This window comes from Chanodichthys erythropterus, chromosome 24 (genome assembly GCF_024489055.1).
Source record: "Chanodichthys erythropterus isolate Z2021 chromosome 24, ASM2448905v1, whole genome shotgun sequence".
Lineage (NCBI taxonomy): Eukaryota > Metazoa > Chordata > Actinopteri > Cypriniformes > Xenocyprididae > Chanodichthys > Chanodichthys erythropterus.
In genome coordinates, this window is record NC_090244.1 from 11,501,488 (window position 1) to 11,526,848 (window position 25,361).

Here is a 25,361-nt window from a genome sequence, read left to right on the forward strand (position 1 = left end):
ACAAATCAGTGGATCGCTGTGGAGTCTAATAAGGCAATAAAATAATGATTTCAAATCATATTTTTATTATAAACAAAAACATTATTTTAAGCTATTGAACTCTGCTATTTAAGTGTAATATGTATATATAAATATATTTTTTTTGCTCTACTATGAACTTTACACATTTGGCACAGTGTGTTAAAAAGACAAAAAAGAGACAGATCCTCTCGCATCCGGCTACCATACTCCTACCCAGCTGACACACCCCTCGCTCGGAGCTGGTTGTCATGGAGACAGAGAATCCATGGCAATGCAGTGCAGGCTACTTCCTGCTGCAGGGAGCTTGAGTGACAGGCGTACAGAAGGACGTAGGTGCTTTTAGGTGAACTTGTCACAGATACACGTATGATACCTGTTAGTTGTGTCAGTCACACTGATCTCATTCTCCAGATATTATGATAAATACATTCGCAATGGATTCCGGCGTAAACTTTTCGGCAGGATAAAACTGAATGGATTTAAGATGCATTATTTAGTTTTAGTTAAATAGCCAATCCACACTGGCGCGTGATAAATATTGGTCCGTGATGGACAGCACTCTGAATGTGTTGTGTAGGAGTCAACAAAAGGTGTTTGGAATGAAATCAACTCGCAGGTATAAATACATTATGAGCAAATAATATTTCCAAGCTATTGAGCCCCTTCTAACAGGCCAGGATATTAATGACCTTGTTGCTCTGTGACATCGCCACAGTGTCCCCTTCAAAGCAGATTATGTTGCCATGACAACCGTGCATCATTCCTCAGGAGTCAGCACTCTACCTTTTGAGCTCGGAGCTCTTTCAATATTTCAATAAGACGTTATCTTATAGTTTAAGACTGTGAGGCAAGTCTGTCAATCTTGCGATCGCATTTTAAGCCCATATTCTCAATATGCTAAAGTTTTTATGGGATTATAAACACTTCAAGTTCAAAACTTATTTTAGGGTCCAATTCATTCTAAGGACACGGTCAAGATACAAGGTTCAGTAAAATGTAATAGCGCAGACCACAATCCCATTTCCTGATATGAATGAAGTTCATGTACCAGGTGGAAATGAGACTCCAGCTCTTTGTGAGAGATGTCTGTGACGGTGCAATTCGGTGCCTATTCAGTACTTGATTTCCAGGACTGGATTTAATACTCCATCTAAAAGATGGTAAGCCCTCTTGTCCTTCAGGGAGAAGAGAGAACATTTGCTTTTCATTGCTGTCATATTCAAACTACTTATCCCTAGATATCTCCGGTGCCTTCTATGGTTGAACACCTTCAGTAATTGATCTGCTAGTGCTAGGAAGGAGGTAAACACTTAAGTGTCACACAGATGTTGTGGTGTCATGTAGTATACACTGCCCTCCAAAAGTTTGGAAACACCCCTGGCTAAGTGCGGTTGTGGACGATATCGGCATAAATCCTTATCATTTTTTGGTGCAAATACATTACAGTAACTTGACATTATTATTGAAGACCAGCAATAATAATTTTCCTTTTGATTACATAATAATGGCAATATATACATGTCAAAGTCAGACACACCCCTTTGCCAGCTGTGATGCCTGGTTACTGGTTTAAACTTGGCCCAGGTTTGTAAAAGATTTTTGGGTCAGCACACCTTAATAGCTTCAACAATTAAAGTTTAGAATACAATGAACCAATCAGAACCCAGTTTAGGTCAGATAGCTGCTAATGCTGGATATTTTGATGAATCGAAAATGTAAGTTTTTTTCAATGTATAAACTGTTTATGTAATAAAATATGTTTTCGTAATTTGAGCTGTCCCTTATCAGTGCAAAATTATCACAAATTAAAAAAAGGATTCATGCCAATATTGTCCAAAACCCCACTTTTCTAGGGCGTTTCCAAACTTTTGGAGGGCAGTGTACCTACTACAAATATCTCTCTAATAATAAATAAATAAATCAATTTCCAGTAAAAAAATTGAATTAATAAATCATATTGCATTTGAAAGCATTTATTTGACTATAATATAAGATTATACGGCTTTGTGTTAAAGGAATAGTTCACCTAAATTCATGAATGGTAGAATTAATGAGAGATTAAAGGGACAGTTCACCCAAAAATGAAAATTCTGTCGTCATTTACTCACCTAAATGAACATTTCTTTGTTCTGCTGAACACAAATGAAGATATTTTGAAGAAAGTTTGTAACCAAGCTGCTTTGGGGCTCCATTGACTTCCATAGTAGGAAGAAAAAATAACTATGGTGCCCCAGAACTGTTCAGTTTCTCACATTCTTCAAAATATCTTCCTTTGTGTTCAACAACAACAAAAAAAAAAAAAAAAAAAAAATGTATACAGGTTTGGAACAACCCCAAGGTTACTAAATGGTTTTGGGGGAACTATCTCTTTAATGTCATTAGGACCACATTTTAGATTTATTTCGCCTCTAAAAAGTCTATGAAAAGTCATTAAAAAGTCTTTATAAACTCTTTTTGAAATACTTGCACTTTTAATGACTGATTATTTGTTATATCTGTAATGTTGAAATCTGGCATTATCTCATAATTTGGTAACAGACTGCTCAGGGCATTATTTCCAAATATTTATTATTCAAAAAGTGCTAAAAGAACCATTTATGTAAGCATTAAACAACCGAAACCGTTATATTATGTACAATTCCGGTCTGTAATGGACACGTTCAATTATTTTTAGTCGCGCGTTCAGTTCAGGCCAGTGCGCGCGCGCACATGCATACATTCTTCGTCTCTCTTTCGCGCGCTCTCTCTTTCTCTGTGGCACTGTAAACCGTCTCTCTCCCGCTTTCTCTCTATCACTCTCTCTCTCACACTCCCTCTCCCTCTCTCTCTCTCATACCCATTTCTCCAAGATTACCGCTCATGTTTTCCTCTGGTGATTTTCATCCTTCATCTGGCGGTTATGTCTCGCGCTTACGACACGCTATCTCGCCGGCGACCGGGCCCTGCCTTTCTTAACCGGTGTCACAGCTCCTTCTTCGACAGATAAAGCCGGCGGTGAGCTTTTTTCAACGGTTCCAACTCTCGTCACATCGCGCTCTTCGTCGCAAAAATGATTAATTCCGCTCAGCCGACGCCTGTCAGGATGAAACATCACTCCGCGCGCGCGGCGGTTGCGATGATGAGGATGATAGGCTGTAATAACGGTCGTTATGCGCGGAATTTTCTCCACAGCGACTGCGTTATCAACGAAAAGACGGTCGTGCTGCAGAAGAAGGATAACGAGGGATTCGGGTTCGTGTTGAGAGGGGCGAAAGGTAGGGAAAAAGACAGACCCCTCGTCGTCTCCGCCGCATCATCATAACTGTTTATCACTTCATGGTTTAAACCCTCGAGAATCAAACGGTGTTGGTCCTTCATTCCACGCTATTTCTTATTCCTCGCTCTTGTTGTCTTTTTTGTACCCTCTCACTTAACGTCATTTATGTTGATTTCAAAGCGCGTCATCGCGCGCGCACTTGATTTGATGTGTCTGCGTGGCTTGAGCTGCATGAATTGCATCCATGTCAAGAACTTCTGAATTAATGCATCTCTTGGTGTCAGCGTGTCCATCACTTGACTGCGATGTATTTAAGTGGGCTTGTCAAATCTGTGAAGTGTAAACACAGACCCCCACCCACTCCCTGCTCCATGTGCTTGGCTTGTGTTTGACTGCATTAGGACTCTCCTGTCACTTTGTCTCGAGGGCTTCCTGACAGTCCAGCTGTGTGTAAAAGTGTTTAATTCACTTGCAAATCCTTCATAAAAATGTGTGGAACTCTGACAGACCTTTATCTGTCCAGTGCAGTAACTAATTAATTTACACTAAAAGTCCCCCCCCCTCCATCCACAACTGCAATGCTTATGGGTTTCTACACATCTAGTGCAGATCCCTTGAAGTTGCGAGTGGTGCACTGTGGCTTTTTCTGCATCAGCTCATGCGATGCCCCTCGTTCTGTCAGGCTCCAGACCAGTGCTTCTCCCCACACTGTCAGCGGTGACATCCATGCATGCATTTTCTCTGGTTATATAAACGTCCCAACTCCTGCATTCATTTTTGATTTGCTTGGATGGATGCATTGCAGCTTGCATCATGTATCATCAGACCAGATGCTCTTGTTTAGCCACACTCATTATCCACTGGGCTACCAGGCACTCGTTTTCATAAGAATTGAATTTTTCACATCATCTATGTTAAAACATTATTATTTTCAGCATGTTTTTTGAGTAATATCAATCTTGGACGATTAATAAATCTGTGTGTGTGTATATATATATATATATATATATATATATATATATATATATATATATATATATATATATATGAGAAAACATCCCAAAAATACATCAATTGAATCCTAATCATAACTTTATATGTTTATTAGATTTTTTGTCTTCATTTAAATGTATTGCAGTCCAAGATTAGGCTTAATCTGGGCCCAGTAAACTAACACAATGTCTTTTGATCATCGCAATTTCTTTCCTTTGGTTCTGTCTCGTCTGGCTTGGCCTGGACTTTTAGCGGATACCCCCATCGAGGAGTTTACTCCAACCCCGGCGTTTCCTGCTTTGCAGTATCTGGAGTCGGTGGATGAGGGAGGGGTGGCATGGAAAGCTGGCTTGAGGACTGGTGACTTCCTCATTGAGGTAAGAAAATGATTGGGTTTCCATAAGCTTACAGTTGTTTTTTTTTTTTTTTTTTTGGAAAGACGTGAAAGCCATTGCATGCTGAAGGGATGAAAAGGTCCCTGATCAGCTGGAAAGAGTGATGTCCAGCCCATGCAGTGGACTTCATCTTGAGCTTGCTGCTGAATCATTCACAAGTTAGTGCAAACAGGAGAATGTTTATGCACAGTCTGAGCTTGTGAATATGAGGAAAGGTCATGGTTACATCTTTAATGAGACAGAGGAGCTTAGAGACGCAGGAGATGAGCACTCCTGGAAAAAGCTGTGAACGCATAGAGGTCTGTCCTGTGCAGAAACTCAGCTTCCTGATGTCTCCGGAGCTCTTTGGTCTGGGTTGCATTTAAACGGCTAACCTTTGCATAGGCAGTCTTGCTTATCTTTTTTTAATTCGCACTTTTAATGAATGAGGGTGTAACCTTGACACTCTGAATTCATTTGAAAGTTGAAAATGTCAGGCCGGTAATCACCCATCATAACTCTTTTTAGAAGTTGGGCCTTTGAATTTGGTAGTTATCTGAGAGTGATCTTGCATTTATTGGATGTTGTAAATTTTTAATGCCTCTGAGGTACTCTGGAGCTGTAACCTGTCAAGTCAAAAAAGCAGCTAAGACAGCTAAGAAGTGTCATGATAAGGGCTCACATTGACCATTTCAGTTCTTATCCACCCTGTGGTTATTTCCAGATTACATTTGGTTTTGGTTAGTGAAGTGATGATATGTTATTGGTATGGCTCTGCAAAACTACATATTTTCAAAACCGACTTGTCGTCGGTTGGTCATAAGCAAGCGCTAGTTCAGGACCTCAATCAGGTTGGGTTTATTCTCAGAACATATTCTTGTGATCAGAAATACCTAGATGGAATGCAATAAAATGTCTTGAGGTGTGTGCAATCCTTCGAGAGACAGATATTCAACTAATAAGCAGCCTTAACATCTAAAATTCCTTAATTTTCTTGATATGTGTTGTTGAAGGCAGTGAATTTGTTGCAAAATTGCTGCTTTGATGGCTGTAGGTGCTTTAGAGGGGATGGATTTAAAAGCTCAGGATTTTAGTGTGTTGACAGCTACTAAGACGTTTACCACACTAAAACTCATGTGAAATTGCATCTCTTAATTCACCCCCTTGAATTTCTTCACCAGGTTAATATATATATATATATATATATATATATATAAAAAACAAACCATTACTGTTCTCCACTCGCGGTTCGGCACGCACTTACACCGCGGTTCATCTTAAATCTGAGTTCGACTAATGTATGTTTCTGTCAATGGCTTCCCAATACGTTACAACAGCGATGATCAAAAAACGTGGACAAAACAGTCACTCTTTGTAAACTTTGTTCAATAGGAGTGCCGTATGCTCTAAAATTAGCAGTCATTTATTCTGTCATCACCCGGGTGTTGATAGTGCGCAAGTGCTGGTGAGACATTGACAGCACACATTGCTATCTGTTTAAACTAAACTCATGACAATTTAAACAAGATGCGAAAGAGAACTTGCGTGCGATGTAATAAGATTTGTGTGTGCACTTACCTTACCGAAGCGTGCACACAGAAAGCCGCGTCTCAGACAGCTCGCAAATATTGAGTTCTCTTTCAAGTTCTTTTCAAGTCAGGTCAAGTCGCCTGACTTGGCGAGTATCCTAGCAAACAATGTAGGTTATGTCTTAAGTGAACGTAAATGGTCGAGAAAGACAACACATGTGTATCAGTATCAGTATTTTGGATCAGTGCATTATGTCTTAAAATGACAGCAACCTGATATTCCTGCTGTCTGTGTATTTTATTTGTATCTTTGCTCTATTGTATAAGTGCTGTTGCTTGTAGTTTGATTTCCCCTAGTTTGATAGTAGTCCTTTTTTCCCTGAATATAGCACATACTGAACTGGTATATTTTTATGTTTTTGAAAAAAGCCTTATGCTCGACAAGGCAAAATACAGTCAAAACAGTAATAGCGTTAAACATTATTTTAATGCATTTCAAAATGTAATTTATTCATGTGATGGCGAAGCTCAATTTTCAGTAGTTATTAAGGCCCATTCACACCAAGGACGATAACTTAAACAGAAACAATAAAGATATTGTTCTAAAAAATGTATTTTTAGAACTATATCTTCGCAGAGTCCATTCCACAACTATAAAGATAATGGCACAGAGAAACAATATCTTCGGAATCATTTTCCGGATTATTTTTTTCCTGATGATGAATGATAAAAACAACCAAACTGAATCCATCCATCCAGAATCCAATCCTTCCTCAAGAATTTCAAGCAGCAGACGACAGAACTGCAGCACACGCTTAGAATAAACAGAACAATATTTATAGTAATTGTTTTTTGGCGTGAATGGGCCAATACTCCAGTCTTCAGTGTCACATGATCCTTCATAAATCATTCTAATATAATGATTTGCTACTCAAGATACATTTCTTATTATTATCAATGTTGAAAACAGTTGTGCTGCTTAATATTTTTATTGAAACCATGATACATTATTTTCAGTATTCTTTGATCAATCGAGCAACATTATTTGAAACATTATAAATGTATTTATTGTCAACTTTGATCTATTTAATGCATCCTTGCTGAATATCAGTGTGTGTGTGTATATATATATATATATATATATATATATATATATATATATATATATATATATATATATATATATATATATATATATATATGGATGACTAGTCGACCATCCATTACATCCCATTATAAAGATAAAAAAGATGATAGAAGTGTATCCTCAAAACACCTGTCTTGCCCCCTCAGTTCTGGCCAAACTGACACTTCAGCAAAGACTGACCACAAGACATGAAAAGCATTGGGAATATCGTCTTCTTTTCTACATCAGCAAAATAAGGTTATTTGCATGCAAAATTCAAGAGAACACTCACTTTATGTTTAAGCACAGGGAGTAGATCCAAGATCTCAGCACCGCATGGAAGGGCCGAGAAGGGAAGAAAATGATTGGCTCTTATGAGTGGCAAAGATTTCATGAATTATTAACTCCTTACGGTAATCCAAGTCTTAATTTATCTAAACCAGAATGTTTCTATGATAGAGCAGTGGGAGCAGCATTTTAATGATGTAATTTTGCAGGAAGTGTAACGTGTGTTATCACTATGCTGAACTAATGACAGTTGACATACTGCAGTGTGACACTCTAAAGTTATTTCAAAAAGTTTATTGCTATATTAATTGAGATACTATATGAAATATTTGTACTCAAGATAAATTCATTTCTCACAGTGCTAGATTTAAAATTAACTAATGAAGGCAAATTTTAAAGGGGTCCTATTATGCACCCTTTCACAAGATGTAATATAAGTCTCTGGTGTCCCCAGAATGTGTCTCTGAAGTTTCAGCTCAAAATACCCCACAGATCATTTATTATAGCTTGTCAAATTTGCCCCTATTTGGGTGTGAGCAAAACACACCATTTTTGTGTGTGTCCCTTTAAATGCAAATGAGCTGCTGCTCCCAGCCGCTTTCCAGAAGAAGAGGCGCTTTAACACCTCACACTTCGGATAGTCAACAACAACAAAGCTGGAAAATCTGGTGTTTAGGTTTACAAACCACAGTCGAACACTAATGGAGAGACTCAGGATGAAGTTACAACTTTTAGAAAGCATCTGGATGTTTCTGAATGGTTGGTGGATACATTTATGTAGTTTGAAGTTGATTCATCTCATCGACTAGCATGTGCCGTCATGTTAATCTTTTGTACAAATCCAGCATTGAACTGAGCCTCGTTTGTGAAGCAGTCCGACGTAAGAGTAGGGGGAAATCTGGAACCTTGCGTTTAGAGAGTTTTTATGATTTATGGGGATTTTAAAAAAAGGAGTGGGTGGATTTTTATCATTATAGGCTGGTTGTTTGCACACTGTGGACAACACATCTGTGTTCAAAAGTAAATTTTGCATAATAGGTCCCCTTTAAAAATGGCAAAATATAAAGAAATCATCACTAGTTACACATAAAATATTAATATAAATGTACAGTAATCTTACAAATTTTAACCTAACTTCTTGATTTTAAAAATTGACAAGTTTCACTCAACTACCATGTACTGTATAAATTATACAACCTAAGTGTATATAAATGCAGTATTGCATTCTAACCACTTTTAGAGGTGACTTTCAGATCAAAATCCTCTGGCAAAATTTATTTGTGTATGTAAAAATACGCAAAGGTTAGAATAATAGAACAAGAGCAAGTGTTTGTTTATATAAATTCATTCATCATCTCCTTACCCCCTCGAATACCACGGAAACAATAAACACATTTTAATCGTCCAGTCGATGATATTGACCGTCAGTCCCTCAGGAGCCAAGCAAGCTTCACTGCCCACATCAGGTTGAGACGCTGCCTTTTTGCTCTCTCACACTTTTGTGTTCGGATGTGTCAGGGCCCAGGGACAATCTAGCCTTATAGACTAAGCAAGGCAAAGCTCTTGCAGAGAAATTGACCTCGTTTTACTTTACGATTATGACAAAAGCTTTTAGTCAATCAAATATATTTAAAGGGGACATAACACACAGTTTCTGCCTATCTCATGTTAATCTTGAGCACCTATAGAGTACTTGCATCCTTCATATCTCCAAAGAGTCTTTAGTTTTATCAGATACAGCTGTACCGTTTTTTTCCGAAAACAGTCGAGCTTCTGGAGGCATGGAGCGTGGTTTTAGAATAAACAAATGGACACTAATGGTGGTCAGCTAAACAAATGTATTTAAACACACACAATATATCATCGCATTATCCCTGGATAAATTTTAATTCACTCTATGTCAGTTGCCAATAAAACAGACATTTGCGGCAGTTTTACTTTGCATCTGCGGTTTCCGACTCATGACGGGGATCTTTTATCGCTGGGACCGCTCCATCTTTCAGTTTCAAACGATCTGCAAATCCAGCATAGAACTGGGCCTTGTTTATAAAACATTCGTCACCGAAATGCCGGGAACAAACAAACACACATGCACAACTCCGTTGCTGCCCCAGAAAAACACACTGCATCCTCTGTTCTCTTAACGCTAGGTTCTTTGGGAAGCTGGACAAACAAAATGACAAATCTTTTTTGAGCAAGTCCTGTGCAGTGCTGCCGACGACGTCCGTAACCCGAACGAAGCACGTTGATGGGCATGCTCTTGCTCTCGTTCTGGTTGATGTGTGTGCGCACGCTCTTCTGGGAGAAGTGCCCATAAAAGGAATTCTGCCCGTTATGACGTCATACAGGGCCATACTCGAGAAAAAAAACTTCCGCAACTTATACGGACCCTGAAGTAGTATATTTGTCATACGTCCAACTCATTTTTTGAAACTTTGGCCATGTTTAGCATGAGAATCCAACTCTTTAACAGTGTAAATAAGTTAGAATGCATGAAATAGCATTAGAACCCCCTTTAAAAAACATATTTGTTTTACCTTCTGTGAACTGCACAGGTTTAATGGCAAATTCTCACTCCTAGATTTCCTGAAGCTTCTGAGAGTCGATTAATTAATCTCATTGCCTAAAAGAAACTCTATAAGAAACTGTGTAGCTTATGAAGAGTGCTAGTGATCAACCAGGAAGCTACAAAATAGAATGATGGATTTACTGAAAATACATCTACACCCACTTGCCCTTGGTGTGTGGGCATGAGTATCTCTCTCTCTTTACTCTCATCTGATCGCATTTGTGCATCTTACCTCTTTCTGTATATAAGATCTTATAGTGTATCCCATGGCATGAGTTATCAATTCCATAAAATAATCAATGTTTACTGACCCATAATGCATTTTTGCAGGGCTCACCAACTTCTATAAAAAAAAGGAGTGCAAGCTGCTGGAAAATATGAATGTGGCGTGTAATGGCATGTTTGAGTGAATGTTTTTAATAATTATATCAGCTCAAACAGGCTATTTCATGGATTTATGATGTTTATTTATACGATTTGCACATGCATTGCATTTACATAATGCCTAATCTGACACAAAATGCATCTCCTGCTTTAAAACTATTTTAGTGGTTTAAACAAGCAGCAGCACTGAAGTATTTTTGGTCCTTGTGAATATTTCGCACTGTCATGCTGACGGGGTAAAAAAAAAAAAAAATGTCTCGAACGAATATGTAATTGTGGTTATGTAGCTCAAAAAATTGCTAACGTTGAATGTGATGGCCGGTTGATGTGTTGGACATCTCTCCTCGGCCGTAATGCTCTCTCCAGAATGTTCTGTGTGCACAGAGAGAACCAGCAGGGAGGAAGTCTGTGGACTGTAGGAGATGCCTGCGAGCGTCCTCATGGCCTGATAACCGTACAACCTGTCACCAAAACCTGCTCCTCACGCACTGCGAACCAAGTATAGCGCAGTAGTGTTTGCTCTGTGACACTAAATGAGCTGGAACATTATGCGATTTCCATTTTATGTTTTACATCACAGAATAGATCTTCCTATTTTTAATATTTCCGAAAATAACGGCATCCAGTGATGTTACTGACCTTCCTCATGCGTGTATGTGATGGTCCAGGTCTCATGTTGTAACACAGAGCAACGGTCGCCTAGCAACCGCACCAGCATTGTGTCTGAGCACAGTGATGAAAGCGAGGTTTGAGGTTTTTTTTCTTTCTTCGTTGGAGTGCAGCACTGGGCCGCATGTAAACATTTCTTTTCCTGTTTGTATTGATACAAAAATACACCTCCATGATGGATTTCAATACCTGAGTGCTTGGATTTCAGGGGCGAATGACTCTATTACTTGCTAGACATTAGCTCTCATGGTTATTTAGGCATGCAGCTGCAATATGCTATATGACGGTTTCCTCCTGAGAGGCTGGCTTTCTTCATTTCGTCTCCTCAAGCCTGTTTTAGGGATTTCTGAGCTGTGAGATGATCTTTTGACATGTTGATGCTCAAAAGACTGATTTTTGAAGACAATGAAGTCGTCCCTTAAACAAAACAATGGGGCAGTTTCAATTATGGCATGGGATAGTAATATCATGATACTTTGTTCTTTCTACTCATCAAAAAAATACTGAAAAAAATGTATTGCAATTTCCACAAATATATTAAGCAGCATATATACAAAGTTCTGGCATGAAACTCTAGATGGCGCAGACTGATAGGTCCTTTAACACACCTGCTAATTATCACATCATTATCTATAGGTCACAGATGATTGGTTCCTGCTGTATTAGTAGCAATGAGCTGCGTGCTTAATCTTTAAATACATGAGTTAGCATTGCTTAGTAGCGCAGCATGCTTCAGAAACCCTCCACCTTCCCCAGCTCCACCTGTATAGATCTGCTACGGTTATTCATGTACGCTATATTGTACAGCAGCAGCATGTCTTACTTGCTCACAGCAGCGGATTGTGTATGTATTGGCAGTAGCAAGTCCCGTACTTGCTCTGCAGCAGCAGCAGCAATAATCAACAGCAGCAGCAGCAATTAAGCAGCAGCAACGTAGCAGATCTATTCCGCCAAGACCAAACATATCTACATTGTCATATCCATTACCATACCAAGAGTTGTCATGACAGAACTGTTTTCAACATTGATAATAAAAGACATGTTTCTTGAGCAGCAAATCAGCCTATTAGAATAATTTCTGAAGGATCATGTGACACTGAAGCCTGGAGTAATGATGCTTAAAATTCAGCTCTTCCATCACAGGAATAAATTGCATTTTTTAAATTAAATTCAAATTAAATTAATTTTAATTAATTTTAAATTGTAATAATATTTCACATTTTTAGGGCTCGTTCACACACGTCTTTTTTGCGATTAAAAACACGAGACGCAGCGCTTAGGCCACGTGTCCACCAAAGCGGCGGCTAGCGTACTTTTCCAATTGTGTTCAATGGGAGCGCCACGTTTTTTAAACACCAAGAGCGTAACGAGGCACCGAGCGTCTTTTCCTCAGCGTTTTTTACCGATCGCCTCAAGTTGAAGAATGTTCAACTTTGAGTAAAACGCTGCCCTCATCACTGTCACTTTATAGTCAGCCGTCCAATCAGAGTGGTGGAGGGGCGGGACAAATACAACACCGACCAACTGTCACAACATTCTTGCTGTACAATGCCATCAATAAGCAGAGAACAGGAAAAAATGGATGAGAAATTAATATAGCTGGTCTCCGAACATACATCGCAAGTACTCTACATTTGCCATGCCAACTTGAAAACTGTAAACAGAAGCTCGCAACGCTTGCCCCACCTCCGGGTTCTTCTGATTGGTCCACTGTTTTGGAACTGACTTTGATGAGCGGCGCTGCGTGTAAAAGTGTAAAAAATCTTTTAACTTGACACTGCGTCTTAAAAACACTGTGCTCATGTGCGAGGCGCTGCAAAAGATGCAAGCTTAACAGTCATACACACGTCCATCTAGTGTTTTTACATAGAAAAACAATGGAGAAGTAGCGCATTGGAATAGAAAAATGCATTTTGTGTGAACGGCCCCTTACTTTATTTTTGATCAAACAAACTTTTTTTCAAAATCATTAAAAAAATCGTAACAACAAACCTTTAAACGGTAGTAGATGTAAGTAGATGACTACTTTTAGGAAGTTGGCATGTCTTGCAGTGTGTTATGATTCATCCTAAACCATTTTAAACAACATATTGCTGACTCTGGTGTAATTATTATGAATGCAGCTGTTATAATCACATATTAATTGATATATTATGTGGAATATTTATACATTCTAAATCTAAATATTAATTTTTAAAAAAGTTAATGGATCCACGCAAGTACTATTTGATGTAAGACACTGTGGCATTAACATTATGATGGTGTCCAAAATATGGTATTTGTATGGAAAAACCGGCATTATGTATAATGCGTAACTGTATCAGGCATCCATCTACTTCCTGTGTGGACAAGTGGACAAGGATTTAAAAAAAAATAATAATTGTAGTCATAGCAATAAGAAAATCAAATTTTCAATCATTGTCAGAACAAATAATTTCTAGCCCTAAAAAATATTTGACAAACTTGCATTCAAAAATGACACGGTAATACAATTGCAATGCAAGATAATACAAGTTCCATATAACCCTCTTTATTTGTTTCAGGACATAGCTGGCAACGTTACAGCATTTTTAATTATTTTTAAATAGTCAGAGTGCTGTTTAGGCAGCCTCTTTATCTTCTATAAACTTTCAGTGAGTCTTTCACACTATCTTGTGTTTAATCTCCTCTATAGAGGGCTTGACCGCAGAGGTCTTATCATGTAACCTTTCTTTAAGTACAGGCCAGGCCAAGCCGATAGCTGTGCTGCTATCGTAGAGCAGTGCAGACAGGAAAATGGATGAGGCTTAAGTGTGTATGTGTGTCTGAGAGAGAGAGAGAGAGAGAGTGAAGAGTACAGATCCCCTGTACTCTTTGTAATTATCCCCACTCAAGACAAAAGAGCGCCCTCCTTTCCGGAAAGTATCAAGAAGAGGGAGATTTCATTTGACCGGATGGAGTTTTATCTGGGCTGGATGATTGCCCTCTGACAACTTTCTGTAAATCTCTAAATCAGGCCAGAGGTGCAGTGATTGCAAGCTCTCTAGTTCGTATTAGAGAGTGTGATGTTGGTGCTGGGTCATGTTTAGTAATGATAGTGGATTTGACTTAGGGATTAAGAGATGGGAGCCATGTGGATTTGTCGAGTTGTGTGATGTTTTATTAAGGTTGTGTGTTTTATTTTATTTTTTTATTTTTTTTTAATTATCAGCGTCGCCCTGGTTAGGCCGATTCTGGGAACACGCAATGTCAGGGCTTATTTTTTCCAATCCGAACAGTAGGGCTTTTTTTTATTATTATTATTTATTTATTTATTTTATGTTTATGCCAGCTTACAAAAGTATTGAATGGTTATTTTTTTTATAATTTATATTGTAATACTGTACATTAAAGGCATTAAAATAACATAAAATATGTTAAATATCTGATCTTATTTTATTTTTAAAATATTTATTACATATTTTAAATATCAATGCATGCTTAAAATAAAATAAAATTTTCTAGTCATAATATAAGCAAACTTTTTTTTAAATTTAAAGATGTTTCTGTATTAAATATATTGGATCTGATATTTTTTTAAATATTTATTACATATATCATATATTATAAATATGGGTGCATGCTTTAGTTTAAAATGTAAATTTAATTTTTCATTTGTAATAAACAATACACAAGCTGTCTCAAATTTGCTGATGTTTCCACATGATTAAGGTTTGATATTAGATATTTGGCACCAGTTTCTTTTCCTTTTTTATTATTATTATTTTTGGGCTTTTAATGCAGCAGACAGGAAAGTCCGGGTAAGATAGAAAGTATTGAATTGGGACATGACACATGCCAGACTTAAACCCAGGTTCCTGTGGGCCAACACCTCCAAATTGCATCCTTTTCAAAACTTGCTTCAAAAACCCTTATAAATAATGTTTTCCAGTCTTCTTGTGGTTCACATGTTTTTTTTGTTTTTTTTTTTGCTGGTCTCTAGACGAGTGGTTCCTGTTTTTATGGACTAAATAAAATAGTAAGAGCCTTCCCTTGTCCATGCATCCTCACTGTTCTGTTACTACTAGTTAGTGTCTTCAGTCTATGTGGAGATACCTGGAGGGGGTCTCCTAGTTCATGGAGTGGCATTATATAACCACAAGGGTGAACATGGATAGACTGTTACATAATGGCTTAGTGAGCAAGTATATATATAAGTGTGTGTGTGTGTGTATGTGTGTGTGCATGCACGTCTTGTTTGTGTCAGTAAGTGCATGTGTAAAAAGAGTGTGTGTGTGAGTGCAGTACACATCTTTATTCTTCTGGAAGTGACCAGATGTGACACAAAATCATCCCTTATGAAATATGGAGGTCCCTGTAGATTCTCTGTCACAGACACACACTCTCAAGTTGGATGAACAGCACGTGAACACACACACACAGAATCTCTAAGGTCCTTGAATAGAACAGCAAGCATAAATTGTGTGGTGCATCTGGGGACTGCAGAGAAGCAATGAAATTCATTTGGTTTATGAGTTCTTTTTTTTTTTTTTTTTTTTTTTTTTTTTTTTTTTTAAACGTGTGTATTGAGACTGTGACCAGAACGACCCTGAGCAGAACTGATATGATTAGCCAAATGGAAGGCTTATCGTTTTATGGTTTATTTCCTGTGTGCTGACTCTGTGCAGAGGATAACCGCCTGCTAATTTCATCAGATTTTAATCAAGTGTGGGATGCTCACCACATGTCACACACATCCATCAGTCAAGATCTGTGTATGCGTGTTGTGTTTTTATGTCTGTTATTACACCGTGAAATCGCAAACTGTTGTAATCAATGATAATTTTAGAATTGCAAATTGGCATTTTGTGTGTTTAAATGTGTATATAGAAAAAGAGCACCTCCCAAAATCCAGTTTTGCATCCTAAGCTGTCTTTAACCTGATTTCAGTTTCGTGAAACACAGAGACTCGGATCAGCATGTTTAACTCTTAAAGGAATAGATCAGCAGAAAATGAATATTATATCATTATTTACTCACGCTCATGATGCATATCCATTATATAGAAAATAAATCTATATGCATTTATCCATATAACTATGACAATATTATGGCAAATTATTTGTGGCAAGTAGTAGTTTCAGTAATTTGGAAATTTCTGGAAAGTATCTATCCATCTGATATTTATTAATTGTCCAGTTTATATATATATATATATATATATATATATATATATATATATATACATATACATACTTTTTTTTTTTACCTCAAGCTGGGTTGTTAATACACTAAATAGATATTGAACCAAATGGATCTGAAAGGTTACTGCTGACCCTTCTTATCCTTTATGCAGTTTTTTATGTTAAGTAATCTTCAAAATGTGTCCTTTTTTGTTCCACAGAAAAAAAAAGTCATACAGGTTTGAACCTCAACATCAGGCTAAATAAATTCATATGATTCCTTCATGTTGTTCCAAACCTGTATACCTGCAATTATAATTTATAGACTATAAAAGTACTAGTAAAGTAGTTCATATGATCACAAATGATGCTATAGGCTCCTTTTTAAGGCCTGGGTTTACTTCATTTTCCGTGTCCGGGCGCATCTCACGCACATTTGAGCATGCAAGCCTTTTAAAGTATACTCCTTTGGCTGTGAAGAAAGATGCATTCAGCACGTGCACACTATCTAGTGGACTGCTGTTTTGTGTGGATTGTCCGTGTGGTCTCAAACATTGGGCTGCACACAAATGGGGTGTGCGGACAAGGTGTGCGGATGTCCACGGATCCTCCTGATGACAAAAGTTAGGTCATGCAGATGTGGACAGCTGAAGTATACTTTGGCCTTTAGAGTTTTGCAGCCTGTGGTCACTACTAACAAAGTTTCGGTAACAGTTCAGGATAGGGAACAAGTATTCACTGTTAACTACGACTTTTGCCTCAACTCCTTATTTACTGCTTATTAATAGTTGTTGTTGCGTTTAAATTTAGATATTGTGTAGGATTAAGGGATGTAGAATAAGGTCATGCAGAATAAGGCATTAATATATGCTAATAAACAACCAATACTACAATACTAGTAATATGCAAGCTAACAAGCAACTAGTTTAAAAATGAGAATTGAACCCTAAAATAAAGTGTTACTGAAATTTCTTCAAAATTATTCTTTTGTATCTTAATGGAACATACATGTTTGAAACGACATGAGGGTGAGTGAATAATGACCAAATATTCCATGTCCTTATATCAAAAATCAGGTTCCTGTGCTCAGGCTCAGCTTGGTTGGATTTGGCTCCGTTCCAGCATAATGAGATTATCACGATGAAGTGGCCATGCTGAGATTGTGCTGTTTTGTGAGCTTTATCTACATCTGGTCCCAGCACTTCCTAAATGAGCCCAAATCTCATTACCAGTGTGTGACATGCCGAGAGACTGGAGGTCAGTGAGAATGCTGGGAAATTTGTGCCCACCCTCCTCCTCCAGCACTCACCAAAATCTAGAGCACTGCTAAAATCTGCACCACCGTGAGTTGCGGTTACAGCTCATGATTCACAGAGCTTTCTCTCTCTCCTTCTCAGTCTCTCTAAATTTACATCATCTGTCATAAGGTCAAGCTCTAAGATGTAATGCAGAGTTTTTTTGTCTTCTGGTGCCTTCTGGAATGCACAGTATGAAAATCCACATTAAGGAGGGATGTAGAAATGATAACAGTGATTGGCGTTAAAGGCTGTTACTTTTTTTTTCACATACCTGGCTCTCCATGTGGGCCTTTCACTCCCGATCCCACATTGATTATGGCTTGCTTTCTAACTTGTGTTCAGCTAATTTTATTTAATTGGAACAATGGCAATCTCTGTCTCGTATACTCACATACGTACTCCCTTGCTCTCCATTACGCTTGCAGCATTTATGAATCACACAAACACACGATGGAATAAAAGGAGCAGCTCAGCTCTCTTCGTCATGAAGACGACTTCGGCTCTCTCGGCTGTTTCCTAGGTTACCCAAGCTTATTCACGTAACCTTTTCTTCGGTAAAAGGCATACTCTAAAATCTCTACCAAACCTGTCTCTCTCATTTTCTCTCTGCTGATCTGTTTCGTAGTCACGGTGTTTCTCGTTTTGCTAGAGAAATGCCACAGGAGCAGGGGTGTCTCTCTAATTTGCCTGCAGTGACTTTTATTGCACGATTTATATCAAAGCATATCAACTTCTTTTCGTAGTCATTAGTGCTACTTGCTAAGGGGAACTTATCACTATTGCTATTACTCATACTTTAGGTTAGGGTTTGATAGGGAATGACAATTGTGATTGTCAAATCATGTGGCATGTTGAGGTTAGTTGTAATATTACATTTCTACTTGCCTTTTTTATATTGAACTTTTGACTCGGGTCAGTAAGCTACCACCTAGCAACCACCCAGAACACCCTAGCAACCTTTCTGAGCCCCATAGCAACCACCCCCACAACATCCTGGCATGAGTTTTGCACAAGAAAGTGCTACTCAATTTTCTTCAGAAAATATCTATTGTTATTTCCAAACATTCTGTGGTCTAAATTTGGTAAATCATGTCAAAAATAGTTTCTTAGAGTCTCTTCAAATAGTTTTGGGGGTTTGTGCTCCACTTTCATGTAGAACGAATACAACAAATGTTGAATGCAAATTGTTTCTGTCTGAATTTTTTTTTTAAGTCCAGCTTAGGGCTGGAACATGTCGATTACGTTGATTATGAAAATGCGCTGATTTGAGTGGAAAAATCACATCGTTTACATTCGCCCCTAATTCCTTTTCATGTTTCAGACAAGAAAACGTTGAAAGATTAATGGCAGAGGTAATGGTTATTATTTATTGGTAGGATAAGTAAAGGATGAATCTACTGATCAGAAAACAATTAGATTAATCATAAAAATAATCGATAGATTTATAGACCAATTGTAAAAATAATCAATACATTAATCAATCATCAAAATATTTGTTAGTTACAGCCCTAGTCCAGTTAGAATGGAGATAGGATTGTAGCAATATTCCAAATAAATAGATTATGATCCACAAATAAATGTAAAGATGTTCACAAAAAAAATAATTGTATCCACATATAAATAGATTATGATCCACAGATAAATGTAAAGATGTTCACAAAAAAAATAATTGTATCCACATATGAATAGAATGAGACCCACAAATATTATGTTAGGAGTTTCACAAAAATTAATTTAATTCACAAATAAATAAAATGAGATTTGCTAATAAAAAACACATATGTTTTTATGTCACAAGCACAACTCTGCCTGCATTTATTTGTGAATCACCACCTGTGCATTTGTGAATTGCTTTCTGTGCATTTGTGGATCGCTGCGCGCATTTGTGGATTCTGAAACAATTCTAGCGTCAGGATCTCAGACAAATCCACAAATAGGTCGACTCCACCCACTGACTACTCAAGCCAATCAGATAACGGCCACGTGGCGCTAACCAATCGCAGCACACTCTCGCTACAACCAATCACCTTTTGCTTTACAATCGGGGGCGGGAACAGACTCTGAAAGGAGCTCCTTGCTAATGCTATTCCACCATGGGCGCTTCGTTCAAATTGAGCTGAAGTGCTGTTTGTGTGATTAAAACACCCCGTTTACAAAATGTAACAGATTTTATTGTGATTAATCTTTTAATTTGTTTTGTACATATTTTTGTGGGTGTAAATATATATAAGGTATGCATTATTCGTCTTACAAAAAGAGTGCTCTTATTTTGACGGGTATTATGGTCTGAGTGTTACTGATCTAGGCATGTGACGGTATCAAATTTTCATGTTGCGATTAATTGATGAAGCTTTTATCACGGTATACGGTATTATCACGATATTAAAATAAGTTGCAAAACCATTTTTGTCATAGTTTAACAGGTTTAAGAACTCTTTTTGTAATAAAACAAAAACAACTCTGACTGAAATTTTCAAACAGATTAAAATGCAAAAGAATTATGCTATAAAGAACAACAGATAACACTTTACTCTATTTAATGCATTAACTAAGATTGAGCAATAGCTACATTTGTTACAGAAAGTGTTATTTTTTGTTAATGTTAGTTTAGAAACACAACTGATAATTGTTAGTTTTATATCAGGTCCATTAAATAAGTTATTTTGATTTTAGTAATGTTATTAAATAGTAACTAAGAAATTAACATTAATTAATAATAATTAATACTTTATAAGTATTTTCATTGTCAGTTTAGTGATAATGAATTAACATGTTAACTAATGAAGCTGTATGTTTTCAAAGTTTTACTGAACAATAACAAATAATCAAAACATTTCTAATCATTAGGGCATGGTGTAGTCCAGATTAAAATATAAAAATGTTTAGGTTTGAAAATAAATATCCTTTTAAGTCTTTTTTAAGTATTCAGTATTTGGTGCTGTGATGAACAACACTGAGATTACAAAAAAATGAATGGCTGTTTGAAGCATTTTAAAAACTTCACTAGCACAGTTACTTTGTTTGCATGGTTTCCGTGGTAACCGCTGCACGCTGCTGTTCCATCAGCGCCCTCTGCTGTCAGAGAGTGAACGCGCACTTTCATTCAGCTCGTCTCCTTCACTGGTTCTGCCATGTGCTTCTCATGCACGTTGGGATTGTTAACATCTGAGCGCGTGTCTTTTTGACGCAGAATACAGCGGTGTTGTGCATTTTATACGATTGATGGGTAAAGTATTCTTAATTGCCTTATAAAAAATTAATAATTGAAACTAATTAATAATTTAATGCCACGGATAAATTATTATTTACGGTATTCTGAAGTGCCGACGATTACAATACCGTGCATATTCATTACCGCGATTTATCGCATTACCGAATATCGGCACAAGTCTATACTGATCACAACAGTAATGAACAAGTGTAGTGCATATTATTACGGTTCATCAGAGTTTTCTTACGGATAGAAAGTTTAACAGTTTGTTAAGCAACCCTGAATCTCTTACAGTGATTATGTGGAGTTAAAAACTGACATTTCAAGGTAGCTAATGTACAATAAAACTTCATGAAACTCATCAGTAAAGTTTCAGCCATCATTCAGACGGAATGATTTTTGGAGATTATTATATTGCCATCAGGATCAGTGAATCGGGATAGAGGCTATGTATGTACGAATTATGATCATTCACAGATCCCCAGCTATATCACCACTACCTGACGCGAACGACACGGCACGGCGCGATGCAGTAGAAGGCATTAATCATTACATTACATTATTACTGTTCATGTAAATGCAGCTATACTGTCTACAAGCGGCACGGTGAGAAACGACGAGTCAGTGGCAGTAAACGGATGTCCCGTTCTATAGTACCAATATCATATAATACCAAATATGAATCAGTGATGTACCAGTATGGGCATCACTGCAGCTATGGTTTTGGATAAAACAAGGTTGCAATGCTGAAAATTAAATTTTATGTATTTATTTTGGATGCTGTACGCTAAATAACTTTTGCAATAAAAAACTAAGTCTGATTCATTTGAAATATTTGGGTGATCAAGTGTTTGACTGCTGGACATTCATTCAATAACCTGTCACATTTAAAAAGTCTTCTCTACAAACAATGGTAACGTTAAAATGTTTAATTAATGTTTAAAATATTATTTAAGGGCCTGTTCATGTTTAATAGCTGGTTTAATAGTCGATGTTTGATTGATAAACTGAAATAATGTTGCTATGTGACGAGAGTTTAATCTATTTTGCAAACTCGCATGTTTATCACAAGGTTAAATCCAGTTAGATAAGTTAATAGAGCTATTCACTATTAATTATAATTAAGTTATTATAAATTATTGAGGCTTTCTGTTCAATCTTAAATAACGTGATGCTTCATAACGCATCTGTATCCAATATATGTTGTTCCCATAACAGAGAGCAGTTTCTCTGGCATTTTTAAATGGCGCATAAAATATAATAGTTTGGCTTGGCTTGACACACAGTCTAATGGTCTAATGAAATATAAATTTGAAACCATTGTTTAAGAACCCTCTACTTCCTTTCTAAGCCAATGCAGGACGAGACCGCCCCTGATTGTAAAGCAAAACGTGATTGGTTGTAGCGAGAGTGTGCTGCGATTGGTTAGCGCCACATGGCCGTTATCTGATTGGCTTGAGTAGTCGGTGGGTAGAGTCGACCTATTTGTGGATTTGTCTGAGATCCTGACGCTAGAATTGTTTCAGAATCCACAAATGCGTGAGGTGATTCACAAATGCAGACAGAGTTGTGCTAGTGACATAAAAACATATTTTTGAATTTGTTTTTTATTAGCAAATCTCATTTTATTTATTTGTGAATTAAATTTTTTTGTTTGAAACTCCTAACATAATATTTGTGTATCTCATTCTATTCATTTGTGTATATGATTATTTTTTTGTGAATATCTTTACATTTATATGTGGATCATAATCTATTATTTGGAATATTGCTACAATCCTATCTCCATAAGTTAGAGTCATTTGACTTTACACCTCTGTTGAAAAGAGGTGATGAAAAAATATCTGGTGATAAATGTTGCCCATATATCAATGGTTATCACCATTGGCAAATCGTTTCTGCTGTAGCTAAATGCGATTGAGCTTGCCAGTAACGGCTCAGTGGCAGATTGAATGTCCCACTTAAACATTTAAACTCCATTTTGATTTACTACCTTCTGATGCCTTTCCAATGACAGCTGTCCCTGGAATTGTGGCCATTTAAGTGTATATGAAGAAAAATTATAAAGACAAAAGGTAATTTAAAAACATTGTGGATAAAATAATAGCTTTGTGTTTGTATATCTGGTTTAAATAGGGCATTTGGGAGATAAATGAGGTTTTGACAGCTGGGCTTTAACAAATGTAGTGGGGTTAGTGTAAATTTGGTGTTGATGCTTGTTCTGTGTCATTGCCAGGAACCATTACAAACCTGCAAGATTGTATAACCTTGAATGCTCAAGATCAATTTACTCCACTATGATGTAATAAACAGAAGTTAAAGCCCATGAAATCAGAAGGGTGAAAATCTCACTATTAACTAGTTGCTTATTAGTATGTATATTACTAGGATATTGGCTGTTTATTAGTGCTTATAAAGCACATATTAATGCCTTATTCTACATGACCTTATTTTATGTCCCTTAATCATACCCAATACCTAAACATAACAAATACCTTACTAACTATTAGTAAGCAGAAATTAGGAATTTATTGAGCCAAAAGTCATAGTTAATAGTCAAATAATAGTGAGAATTGGACCTTAATCTAAAGTGTGACTTATCAAAATTAGAGGTTTGTGAGCTTTTAGTCTGTGTATGTTTCTTACTGACCCCAAACTTTACATATATTATATAAGTATGTATGCACTAAGCTGTATGCCAGTATCCAATTCTAAAAATAGTTATGTTTTGGCTGTGTGTCTTTAAAAAAGAACAAATGTTATGTCCAGCTCAGTAAGAAATACATCAACACAATAATTCATCAAACCCTTTCATGGTGTTTTTAAACAGCAAAAAGCAGGAAATGAATTATGCACAATAGTGCCATTTTGTGACAACAGTGCATTTGACTTTTTATTCCTTTGTGAGCATCTGAACATGCCTAAAAGGCATTTAATTATAGAGGTATTTATTTATAAAACACTGTTGATGCTTAATTGTTTCTCTTTTTTATAGGTGAACCAGGACAATGTTGTCAAAGTGGGACACAAACAAGTGGTCAACATGATTCGTCACGGCGGCAACCACTTAATCATCAAAGTGGTGACGGTCAGTCGAAATCTAGACCCTGATGACACAGCTCGAAAGAAAGGTAAACGTCTTGATTTGTTTAGGGTTTTTCCGACTAACTGGACCATAAAGGTACATGTTTAGTCATGCGTATGAAAATTAAGCTGACAAAACTCCTTTCATGTGATTTTAACCATTGCTTTTCCATAATGCTAATGTTAGTTATACTAATCTCTGATTTTACTAACACTACTAATTTGTGTTTTTAAGTTGTTCTTTTGCATTCATTATTTAAAATGAGAATCGGGCAAACCTTGAATGCATGAGTTGTTGTTTTATACAGTGCCTCCCCATGGGGATGCTACAGCCCATGGCTAAGCATCTACTGTACCTGCTCTATTTTTTTTTTTGTTTTTTTTTTTTGTTTTGTTGCTATAGCACCACCACCACCACGGAGGGCTCCCTCCACAGCCTTGTCCATGCGTTCAAAATCTATGACCTCAGAGCTAGAAGACCTAGGTAAGCCCAGTCTGGCCAAGCAAAAGCATCTCATTTAATGTCTAGTGTCTCTTAAAGGGATAGTTTACCCAAAAATTATCCCATGATTTACTCGCCCTCAAGCCATCGTAGGTGTATCTGACTATCTTCTTTCAGACGAACACAATCTGAGGCTTTTTTTCGAACTTTATAAAGGTAGTGAACGGGGGGCATGTTTTGAAGCCCCCCAAAAAGCATACATCCATCATAAAAATAATCCATTTGGCTCCAGGGGGTTAATAAAGGCCTTCTGAAGCAAAGTGATGGGTTTTGTAAGAAAAATATCATTATTTAAAACTTTATAAAGTCAAGTCAAGTCAAATTTATTTATATAGCGCTTTTACAATTGGTAATTGTTTCAAAGCAGCTTTACATACTAGAATAAACTAAAATAACTAGCTTCTGCCAGACAACCGTACACATACTGCGCAAGATGACTTGCGCCACAAGAGTAACTCTGACGCATTGTATTACGCAGGATGTAGGAGTAACGTAAGCTTAGACGCCTCATGCAATTTAAACAATTAGGGGTGTGCAATAAACTCAAACTCCTCTTTTCTTATATGGAAATCCTCCGACATTTCTCTTGAAAATTTCTCGTTTTAGACTTCTGATTCGTGACCGGTGTTTTGTTTTACTCTATCCTTTGCACTTGCGCGTTCGTCATTGCATAATATGTCCGGTCAGAGGTCACTCTTCCGCCGCAAATCGATGCTTATGGCAGACTGCAGGAAGCTAGTTATTATAGTTAATAAAGTTTTAAATATGGATATTTTTCTTACAAAAACCCATTGCTTCGCTTCAGAAGGCCTTTATTAACCCCTTGGAGTCGTATGCATTATATTTATAATGGATAGATGCATTTATTTGGGGCTTCAAAACACGGTAACTACCATTATAAAGCTTGGAAGAGCCA

At 37.1% G+C, this 25,361-nt stretch overlaps 1 protein-coding gene across 1 annotated transcript in view; it reads left to right on the plus strand.

Annotated features, from left to right (window-relative positions):
- Positions 1-25,361, plus strand: part of shank2b (SH3 and multiple ankyrin repeat domains 2b) — a 123,880-nt gene that overhangs the window by 87,221 nt on the left and 11,298 nt on the right. The window contains exons 15-18 of the mRNA XM_067379460.1: positions 3,193-3,275; positions 4,523-4,647; positions 23,855-23,990; positions 24,347-24,427. Of these exons, the coding sequence (XP_067235561.1) occupies positions 3,193-3,275; positions 4,523-4,647; positions 23,855-23,990; positions 24,347-24,427 (425 nt within the window). The remainder of the gene's footprint in view (positions 1-3,192; positions 3,276-4,522; positions 4,648-23,854; positions 23,991-24,346; positions 24,428-25,361) is intronic.